Consider the following 12,019-nt stretch of genomic DNA (forward strand, 5'->3'; position numbering starts at 1 on the left):
AAGTTCAAACACTAGTTAGTACCTCAAAAAATATATAAGCTAGTGAAAATAATATTATAAACTCATCAGTGAAAACTTTTTACCAAACAAGTACTTTAATGTAGTCATACAAACTTATGGGAGATAACTTTTACACTTGAGGTGTTAGCTCGGTGATAAAAGTTTAACATTGACATGTTGAGTTTGAATCTCTCATGATATAGTCGTAAAATGATCATTAGTATCACTTATTAATAGTTTAATCCTACAAACTTATATGATATAAACTAGTGGTCTGACAACTCTAAGTTTTCATTTACTTTCGACATAATTAAAATGGCTTGTTGCACTTGAATGAGCAATTTAGCACATGTTTGGTATCACGGTAGGTATATCAGAATCACAGTGGATCGTGATTCTGACATATCTAATGTGATATCAAACATACTCTTAATTGTGGATTTGAGATAGAAGATAACACTATAAGATTAAAGGTAGGGACGAAGTTTTCCCACCTGCATAAACGTACATTTCGAAAGTACACACCCAGTAAAAAAACAGTTTTTTTTTTGTTTTGTTCGGATGAGTATATTTCTAGAATAATGTTTGATTTTTTAAGAAACGTGAAATGGATAAAGTTGCTTTCGTAATTTGCCATTTCCTTACACACTAGCTGCCATGCTTATGAATAATTCAAAAAGAACCTTAAGGATCAGAGAAATGATATTTGTACTACCTTTTTTTTGACAACTTTTAGACAACTTTCTCGCTCGTACTCACATTATATTCTTACTCTCTCTTCTTTTTTCTCTCTCCATTGTTTTTGACCAATGTCTCTAAAGAAAAAGGAGGTTGTCATAAAAGTTGTTAGCAAATGGTTGTTCAAATACCATTGCTCTAAGGATTAAAGGCTAGAGACCTCAAAAGGATATGTAGGTTGAGTTTTTAAAAATGATAAACCACTCAAAAGGTATACCATAGTTGGCAGCTATAAGCTAATCCTACTAATCCTTCCAGAAACATATAGATCTCTTAAATAGGGGCCTTATTTCTTTCTTACTGATTTTCCATACACGGTTTTAGATCAAACTCAAAACAGCATTCGACTGTGGGGTTAGGTAGTTCAATTGGTTTGAGCTAAGGTATAAATGAGTTGAAGGTTTTGGGTTGAAACCGGACGGAGGAGAAAAAACTAATCTATCAACTAATTACTAACAAATTGTCATTTAAAAAAAAATAGCATTCAACCATTTGTCATATGTGTCACACTTTGTTGGCATTTTAAAGTTGTGCAAAAAGGTGAGACATGATCCAAAAAATAATGCATTATGCATACAGGATTCAGCAGATACTTTTCAGATTTTGAAAGACAAATATTACAACGCAATTATAATTTCCTTCGTGTCTCTATGCCGAGGCAAAACCTATGCTCACTCATTTTTTGGTACACAAGGGCCTAGCTAAGAATAAAAATGGCCTTCAAAGCTTAAATTTGAAGTGAGGTTCTCTTTGGATGTTTGGATAAAAATTGTACATTGATGAAGCTGAATGCAGAGAGAGTATGTTGTCTAAATCCCTCTCTGGTGCCGCATGCAGCCACATGTTGCCACTCATTCTTCGCTCTTTTGGGTTACTTTTTGAAGTCGTATAACACGGTCGAGTCTGAGACATAGAGGATGCCTCAAGAAATCTCCCACCTGAATAACTTCTTGACTCAACTTTTTCATGTGCTTTACCGACGGCTTTCAGCCTACCCTTTTGGCCAATCACAGGAGGGAAACTGACTGAACCAGCTGTTTTCACATCGCTGATGTGATCAATGTGTTGCGCAGGAACTAACCCTGGTTTTGATCCAACCTTGTTCCAGAATGGAAATGATTGTTGCAGCTTTGATGGAACCTGAAAAGCCAAATGACAACGATAAAATATTCAAGAACTTGCTAATAACCAACTCAAACAGTTTCAATTCTACATATTGAAATGAGGTGCAATTAGGATGACCAACATGACATATGTTTTGCTCCTTGGCACAGTGTTACAAGCATACCGAGATATACAGTTATACACAATCACTAGCAATCTCATATGCCTTCACAAAACATATATACACTAAAGGAATGAAATGTTACATGATTTGTGAGCAACAGACAGTGAAGCAGTACCCTAATTTCAACTTTAGAGTTGGTGATTGTAATTTGAATAATATTGCAAAAGAATGATACTTTGACACAAGAATGGATGCCAATAGTTGGTTACCACTTGAGTTCAACTACGTGGTTAATTATCTGTACAATGAATGTTTAATGAGTATAACAGATGATGAAACTCATTAATCATTCACTAAATGTAATTAACCACTGATCGAATTTGTGGTTAATTACATTCAATGAATGGTTAATGAGTTTCGATACTTGTTATACCTGTTAACCATCTGCTGAACATAATGCACCATGTCTTTGTTGTTCGTTAACCAATTATTTTGTATGTCAATTTTGTGTCAAAATATAATTTCTCTGTTGCAAAAATATGATTCATCATGCCTCATGTGATTCTTAAAATCTGTATTGTGAGAAAAGTCAACACACATACACACAAGGGTTAATAAGAGTCAAATAACCTGTAAGCTAACTTGTAAAAAAAAAAAAAAAATTGTTTAATCAAAGAATAATACAAAAATTGGTAGCATATTAGTTGTCTTAACTTTTTATAAAACTGCTCAATGGTTGTAGAAGAAGAGAAAAATCACAACTCACCGCAGAGATAAGGCTGCTAGAAGTAAATGCTAGTGAAGTTGTAGAAAATGGTGATTTGCCGGGTTTTCCCTTCTGCTGATCTGTCTTTGATTCCTGCTCAATAGACCCAAAACTCGATGGTGCAATATCATCTTCGTCTTCCTCATCATCTTCATCTTCTTCATCTACACGGGCTTTTTCATCTTGTTTGACTACAGAACCGGTATCATCTTCATCTGGCAACCCCGATTCCGCCTTCTTTTTCTCCTCTTTCTCTCTTCTACGCAATAACTCTTCCATGTCCCCAATGGCCTCTTCCAAACATAATTCAGCTTCTATCAGTTCAAGTTCTTTCTCAAGTGCCTCCTTTTTCATTTCACTAATTTTCTTCTGTTCTTCAGCCCATTTTCCTAGGTTATCAAACCATGGCTTGGACACTTTTTCAATTGCAAGCTTAAGACGCTCCCATACGGTCTTTTTGTTCTTATCTATCCCAAAAAAGTCATCATAACCATCGGGTAGGAATATAGCCTTTTTAGGGTCAACTTTCTCACCTTTTTGCAAAGGTGGTTGCCAGAACATACGTATTCCATATTTCTCATCCTCGACATAATTGATGATAAATCCGGTTGGAGTGTGAAGGATGAGAGGATCCTCAGTATATATGAGTTTTGACGGGTCTTCAGGGTCAGGCTCGGGTTCCTTGTTAAGCAGGACAAATTCAGGAGGCTTGTTATTCTCCTCTGGTCAAGGGATTTGGAGGAAGAAATCAGTTATTTAGAATAAACTCGTTGTTTCCAATTGTGTACTTGTTCATACAGAAAAAGAGAAAGACTAAGGTCTGTTTGTTACGGATTATAAAAAAAGTGATTTTAATATTCAATAATTTGGAGATTAGTTTTTAGAGCTTTTTAAAAGAAAAACATAAGCTATTTTATGTATTTATCACCATAATGAAAATCACTTTTTAAAAATAAAAAATCAATTATCAAAAATGATTTTTAACAGGAACTGCTGAAAACAGCTTCTCATCTTAAGTATTTTTTTTTTCTTTTCAGATTATGATTTTTTGAAAATCTGTAACAAACGGATCAAAACTTCTAAAAGTTATTATCTTTTATAATAAATACGTGACTTTTTCACCAAAAAAAAAAAAAACTGTAACAAATGGGCTCTAAATACCTTTGGACCACCAGTATTCCAACTCAGCTGGCATAGGTATCCTAAGGGGAGATCTATAGAAAGAGTTCAACCACATTTCTCTTTCCTGATCTACTTCATGCGCGTATGTTTTCCAGTAATCAGGAACCTGTAACAGAATCATATGCATGTTTCGTTTCCTTGCATAAAATGAAAATAAGCAATGCATTTAAGATTTTCTAGTGAACCTTACTTCATAAAATTGGTTAATGAAGCCAGGTGCCATCCACACATCCTCTCCTTCATACAAGTAAGCATGCTGTGGATCATTATACGGACCTCTCTTTTCTCTAACCACTGCACAGACAAAATATCTTATGATAAATGAAAAATAACAAGATTAAAAACAGTATGGTGCCAATCAGGAAAAGGAAACATGGAAAATATCATATTACAAAAGTTGAAAGACTACTAGTATGCCAATAATCAACATGCATATTAAACCATCATCAATTGTTGAGATGATTGTCAAAGGGTAAAGAGGTGAATCTGATCATTAACATATTTGTGATGCATAGTTCTCCATCCAGGATAACTGCATGGAACAGCGACCTCAAAACAATTATAGTGGAATAACGATAGTAGCAAGTCTGTCACGCTTAGGAGTTTATATACAACTCAAATAATTTATACTGCAAAAGTGCAAATGTATAAAAGATAAGAAGAAACCCGAAAATAAAGGTTTGTATATAATTGCCAATTGGTATTGAATAAATATACACCTAACAGAAAACATAAAACCAAAAAGGGTGAACAACACTGCTACATAGCAGAGGTAGACCAAAGGCAAAACCCAAGAGTAATGAAAAGGACTAGCTTGTAGAAAAAAAACATGCAGAACAAAGCAATTGGCCACAACATATATCTGCTGCACCGATCAAGGGCTAACAGGTTTTATCTCATGTTTGCAGTTCCAGCCATATCGAGTGTTATCAATAAATATGATGTAAAGTTCCAATTGGTCTTTATATCATGACTTAGCCACAAATTGGAAAAGAACACTGGTGATGGGTGTTCTTAAATCTTACTTGGTATTGATATGTTTAAATGGCAAGAAGGAGATGTCGGAGGAAGGATAAGATAGTAGAACATGAATCTGTACTCCATCCGGAATGAAATATAAGCAAAAAAGGTAGTTGAAAAGTTGATGTATGCAGACTAAATTTTTAACCACATACATTGACTTTTCAACTAGCACTTTTGCTTATATTTCATTCCGGAGGGAGTACATCTTAATACGTAGTAACATGTGTGCTAATGAATGGATCTATCAAACAGACAGAGGAAAGTCAATGACCAAAAACAAAACCATGAATACGAGGCTTTCAATTTCAAGTTTCGTCTAGACTAAACATCATACTTCCATCTGGCTTGTTCACAAACATGCGAGCCTTGGCAGCAGCAACTTCACCTATACCAGCGTGCAGCTGAAATTGACAGAATGTCAGACAGTCAGAATGAGATATTGCCACACCTCTCAAATTACTAATATTATTTTTTAATTTTCATATGTGAAGAGTATTTAATACCGCTGAAGTTTGGTCATCACATCCCTCATCATCATCCAATATTTCTCCAAAATAAAATCTACCCTGCATGGCACAGATAATGTAATAAATATAAAAGAAAAGAGGAATCCTATATGTGAGTCAAGTAAGATGAAAATGTATTTTTCCCTTATGTTGAGATGACTAGCATTTCCTAACCTTTGAATTTAGTTGCAAGGTTCAATCACATAAATCAGGTGGTACATCTTATACTTTAAATTGCAATATTTTGAGTTAAAAATGTATAAAGGTCTCCATAAGCATAATTAATTTACTGACACTTTCCAGAAAGCTAAAGCAAATCGTGTTATTTTCTACAATTATGTTTTGAGTTTAATTTTAATACACTGACATGTAAAAAGTTTTACACTGATAACAAATCATAATCAAGCATGTGTGTGATTTTACAAGTAATTATTATTATTAGAGTCAAACGTTTTTAATGATCTGACGATTATAATTGATTGACCGTGTAAAAAACTTTTAAACTAACAGTGTATACTATTTAAAACCTTATTTTTATCTTAAAAAAGTCCAGCTTCCTCTCCCCCTTTTTTTATAAATTTGAAAAGTAAGTTGTTGATTGGAGTTAACAGTGACACATAAACTTTATCTACTCCATGGACCTACATATATGATACGGTCATTAATTTCATATACACCACATCCATGCATCCTCCCATGCTTCATCTGACCAGCATAACGATAGCGACCTTTCTCCCTGGCCACGAAAATACAGTTTTTTTCAGACCAGTTACAACGTATCAGAGAGAAACCAAAATAGAGACAATGCAGCATGATGTCTAGAGCGAGAATCAAGAATTGAACTTACGGCTTTTCTCCAAACTCCTTAACCCATTCATCCCTCTCATAATAGGGGACTTCAAAGTTGCCATTTGCAAGAAGATAACTATCTTCAATATCCTTATCAAGCCATTCTCTCTCTTCTGGGGACATAAAATCCCTTTTTATTATCTTCCCTTCAGCTCGCATTGCTTCTTCAAGTCTGATGACATCGATAAAAGCATTCAAAGTTTTGTATGCAATAAATTGAACACAATTTTAAACTGTGGTACAATCTAAGACTTCAGATATACATACTTGGACCCGGGAACAGGTTCTATAACAGGTACTTCAACTTCAATAACACCATGACCCTCTGGGTCGTTTCGAAACCATTCACCTTCATACCTATGATATAGAAAATACACTGTAAAATATCTGTGACAAGAAAGTGTTACACAATGCAGTGGCATAAAAAGATATGATGAAGCTAATACATCTAATGCAGGAACACAAGCAAATACTCAGCAATTAAAACCATTATCAAACAAAGTCAAAGGCCTCGATCATTACCATGAAGCCGCAGAAAACATGACAAATAGATGCATTATTTAACTCATTTTAATCAAGTTCTGTCACTTTTTTTTGGGTAGTTAGCCAACTTGGATAACACTTCGTATTCAATGGTTAATTACGAAAACCTCTCCAACAGGGACATATTGAAGGGGGAAGCAGGGGCTCCAACCCAGCCACCCCCCACCAAAACATGTATATTAGTATATTGTATTATATATAAACTATTATAAATATAATTTATTTATTTGTTTTTGGTCGCGTAGCTTAGTCGGGAATCTAGGTTTCGAACCCCGACCCCGGCATATTATTGTCCTTGCAGCTCCCAACTGAGACAAATATACTCAATAAAACTATTTATTCATCAGAAGAAAAATAAAATAATAAAACTATATATACACCCAAATATATCATCATCAAAGTTTTCTTTCAATTTCAAGATTGTTTCCTCCTTCTCTGTAACTAAGTTTGTCAAAGTAGGATAGTCAATTCATTGATACAGTAACAAAACCTCGTCAAAGACCAAAAGCTTGGTCCTTTGTTTGCCGCCTATATCAAATTTCCAAGTAATGTGTTGGTCAGCGGTTTGTTTGTGCATCAGGCCCAATTGGCTTTTGCATGTGGAGACATAGCATATGTACTATCAGGTATGAATGATTTTTGTTTTTCCAGCTCCCCTATCAGTCCTGTGTTTAACTAAACTTGTATTGCCTACGGTAGCAGTCCCCTATGGTCACACAACCAGGCAAATCACCAACATCAGTGATGGCTTGTATCGTGAATTTAGCAAATCAATTTCAACGATCAGATTACTATCAATGGTCAAGAAAGATTTCTCTAAAGTCACCTTTTGACTACGCCCCTACGGAAATACATTCACGATTGTGAATGCCATTGTCGTAACATCCTAAAAGTCCCCTCCAACCCCAACACACACAGACAATTACGGTACTGTTTGGGAGAGCTGATATAAACAGTTTATGACGTGTCCATAAATTGTTTTCAGCTTATTTTCATAAGTTCGCTATGATAGCTTATGCAAAAATTTAACTCTACTTTACCTTTTATTAAAATAATGGCTTATACATAAGCACGTATATGATAAGTGATCATGCAATAAGTGCTTAACTAAGCTGTTTACCCAAACAGGGCCTGTATCTCATTCTATCTTGTTCTATTTACCACTTCCACTACCACCAAAACCATTTAAGCATAACTAACAGCACCAACTGCATGCCAAAACAATGTAGCAAAAACAAACCTGACAAGTCCATCTGGAGAAGTATAAACACCTTTTCCTTGAGCAATATCATCCCAAAGAGTTCCTTCATATCTAAAAATTTAGCAACACAAAACATTAATGAATAACAAACAAAACCAGTATTGTCAATCGCAGCCGGCACAAAATAGGCATTTGTTTTTAAAGGGTTATGCTAACTTTAAGCTTCTTATCAAGTGTCCTTCGGGCACTTGTTAGCATTTCCCTTGTTTAAATTCTTCTATGCAACACTACTACAACGCCACCATTCGACAATATTGTACTAAACACCTTATTGCCGAACAATAACTATTTGCTTAAATTCCACCTTGCAATAGCCTCTATTTACCAACACTGAACAAAACAGAGACAAACTATGAGTAAACCACCAAACTAGTCTCTTATTTTGTAGAATGCTCTCAAACATGTCCCTAAGATTATAAATATTTCGAAAAGGTCCTTATCTCTATCAAGCTGTCAAGTTTACTATGTTTAACCACTCATTATCAATTAGGTCCTTGTATTTTAACAACTTACTATAAATTTGGTCTCTATTTTTAACCACTTACTATCAATTTAGTCTCTAACATACTTTCAGAATGATAAATATGAGTAAAATTAACCAGAGTCGGGCCATTTATGAAGTATTCATAATCTCAGTGACCTATTTTAGAGCACCCTACAAAGCCAAGCATGTTTATTATTTGAGCCGCCCTACATAGATAAATATTGTGTTCTGGTCAAATAGTCTAGTGGCTATACTCACAAATTGGCATCCAGTGACTTTAAAGCGGGAAAGTCAGAGAGACTCTGTGTCTATCTCTCTCTCATCTTATTTATGGTTTCTCTTTCATAAAACAAAAATTACACTAAAGAGTAAAGTCACTTGACTTTCCCGTCTTAAAGTCAGTGAATCTCAGTCCTAGACTCACACACCTTAAATGTGGAGAAGTAGAGAATCACATGTTCAATCTCGGTCTGCTCAGACCCATCCATATTAACGTCAATGCAGCTAACAACTAAGTTGTACTTACGGGACAAACTATATACTAACATTAAAAAAAAAAAAAAAAAGTAAAAAATGAAAAGAAGAATTTTTATAACATACGTGCTACCATCTTCAAAAACGTAGCTAACCCATTTGAGAAACTCTTCAATCCTATCCAATTCTTCAATAACATCTTTAGGACCTTTAATAGCAGAATGATTAGTAGGTACAGGAGGAATAGGTTTCCTATAAGGAAGATAAAAAGGAGCAATAGGAACATCTTGTCCCTTATAATGCTTCCACTTCACATATTCCCATTCCTCAGGCGTAGCAAAAGCAGGGTCCCAACCAGTACCAGTAATGGTGTTATTCCCATTATCCCAAAGCTCTCTCAAATCTTCTTCTTTCCAATTCTCATCATCAGGTGGAAAATCAAACGGGTTACGATGTTTAACCTTGCGACGAGTTTTTTTGTCGTAGTATTTTTGAACTTTTTCGGAATGATAAGCTTCGATTACTTCTTTGAAGTTTTGTTCTGGGTCGAATTCGGAGGCTGGGACTGGTGCTTCAGTGTTTTGGGCGATGAATGAGTTGAGATAAGATTCGACATCGAGGTCGTCTTGGGTTTCTGATTCTGCGTCGGAGGATGAGTCGGAGTCGGAATCGGAGGGGTTTTTGGAGTCGGAGGGTGGTGGTGGTTTTTGGAAGCGGCGAAGGAGGAACATTGTTGAAGATAAGGTTGGTTGTTGTTTGCGGGAAATGAAGATATGAAAAGCTTGTATGTGAGAGTGAGGATGAGAGTGAGAGACTCTTCCAGTTCCATTCAAGTTTAATTAATGTAGATAAATTATTTACTTAGCGGTAAATAGGTAAATACTTCCGAAATTGTAAAATCTTACAATTACAGAAAAAGATAAAAATTTCATGAAATGGTTAAACGATAATCAATTTCCACCCTCCTTTATATTTAGATGAATTACAATTGAAAGGAAAATTGTGCGTCGCAAGTTATGGTTCAGTAGCATGATCTGACACTCGTTTCTTAACAGCATGATTCAACGGTATGCAAGTAATAGCCTAAAATAAATAGTAGTTTGGTAAGTTGCATAAAATATCTGAGTCTATGTAATCTCTTACGTATAAGAAAGTTATATGCAAGTTCATATACATAAGCTAAGTTCAACAGTTTCGAATCCAATTGCAACTAAAGGTTCAAAGTGCATCAAGATTTATCATACGATAATTTTGACTCCTTAACTTTACCTACATAATGCACATATAAAAAAATCACTCCTGGATTCTAAGGTCAGGCCCCACCCCGCCAACACAACAAACATATCCCTTAAAAAATAACACAATAAAAATTGGTCATAGGTGCGAAAAAAAATATCCTAACATATCATAACATGTGACACACAACATTTTCCTTTCAACTGTAATTTTTCTAAGTACATTCAATACAATACATATCTTTCTTCTCCAATTTGTTGCTACTCATAAGGATCAAACTCTTACAACAAATCCATTAAAGCACAAGAAAAATTATTTGTCACAAGGACCACTTTGCTTAAAATATTTGAAAGGAAAAAAACAGTTATCCCTATGATGTGGCATGACATGTCAGACTACGTGGACAATCAACGACCACATCATGTTGACTAACGTAGGGGTAATTGCAAGATTTTACAATTTCGGGGTAGGGGTGGGGAGGGGTATTTGCCATTTACACAATTTACTAGCGATAAAAAAATAGAACAAACAAGACGATCAAGATCAAAAGCTAAATTATCATTTTTTTTCTTTCAACCATGTAAAGGAAATAAGCTTCACTTTATCCATATATTGATGCATTGAATACTCCTTATGTAGGATGATACGACAATTTTTCTCCTTATGTAACAGGTAATGCCTATGCCCTACCTTGTACGTACAACCAGTTAGGGTTTAGGTCACTCTAATTCTATTCAGGTTCGTCTTAAACATATTTGCTCGCGTCATTGGGTACAAGTTCTATTTTAATGGCGGTGTTTACACGCTATCATCATCGTTTTATATGTATCATTCTTAAAGTTTGACTCTCGAATGTTTCGCTCGAAAGGGCCTTTATTGTTTGATGTGTTTGTGTTAGGGAATTTATGATATATGAATATATTTTTGTGTTGACGGTCAAGCCATTCACCAACTGTTTGATCTCTAGTTGGTGCTTGCAAACTTTCACACGTTGTATTTTTTGAAAATTGGTTTCGGTCTCGTACACATGCTCGATGGGTTGCGCTCGTGATGGATGCTTGTTTGTTATCATTGATTGGGTTGGTTCTCTTATGTTTCTTTGTCAATTTGTATTACCCATTTGGGTTTACCTACACTTCTGACATATTAACAAGCATTTTATTGAAAATAATAAATTATTATTATGAATAATTAAATAAAAATACTTTTTTTTACTCAAGAAAATACTACTCCCTCCGTTTCACAATACTTGTCGCTTTTGGAGAATAATTTTATTTCACATTACTTGTCACTTCAAGTTTCAATGCAACATTAATTATTGGTTTGTCAATAATACCCTTACTTATTTATTGTAGAGAGAAATAATAGAATGAAATAATAAATGGTTAAGGGTATTATAGAAATTAACACATATAATTTCATCAAAAATAACAAAATTTATTTGATTTCTTGGTATGTGTAAATTCCTCAAAAGCGACAAGTATTATGAAACGGAGGGAGTAATTTTTTTTACCAAATGAGATGTGGAATAAGAATGCTTAAAATATATTGTAAAAAAAAAAAATCCTAATTTTTTTTTAGGGTCTTTAACGGTAACTACCATATTTTCAGTATATTTTTAAATGGTTTGGAAATATGGTAAACAATAGATTGAAAACATGGTAGTTACCATTAAATATTCTGAAAATATGATAAATAATAGATTGAAAAGATGGAGGTTACCGTTAAC

At 34.5% G+C, this 12,019-nt stretch overlaps 1 protein-coding gene across 1 annotated transcript; it reads right to left on the bottom strand.

Annotated features, from left to right (window-relative positions):
• Positions 1 to 1,286: 1,286 nt before the first annotated feature.
• EMB1211 (MORN (Membrane Occupation and Recognition Nexus) repeat-containing protein) lies at positions 1,287 to 9,853 on the bottom strand. The gene is made up of 11 exons (XM_085746104.1): positions 9,181 to 9,853; positions 8,076 to 8,147; positions 6,560 to 6,649; positions 6,291 to 6,464; positions 6,089 to 6,179; positions 5,441 to 5,503; positions 5,272 to 5,338; positions 4,105 to 4,208; positions 3,894 to 4,020; positions 2,733 to 3,454; positions 1,287 to 1,878 (listed from the first exon to the last, which is right to left on the bottom strand). Exons 1-11 carry the CDS (start codon positions 9,783 to 9,785, stop codon positions 1,459 to 1,461), a joined length of 2,535 nt encoding a protein of 844 aa, XP_085602230.1. The 5' UTR covers positions 9,786 to 9,853; the 3' UTR covers positions 1,287 to 1,458.
• Between the last annotated feature and the right edge of the window lie 2,166 nt (positions 9,854 to 12,019).

The sequence above is a fragment of the Medicago sativa genome, chromosome 2 (assembly GCF_051527215.1).
Source record: "Medicago sativa cultivar Bolivia chromosome 2, Bolivia_mono, whole genome shotgun sequence".
NCBI lineage: Eukaryota > Viridiplantae > Streptophyta > Magnoliopsida > Fabales > Fabaceae > Medicago > Medicago sativa.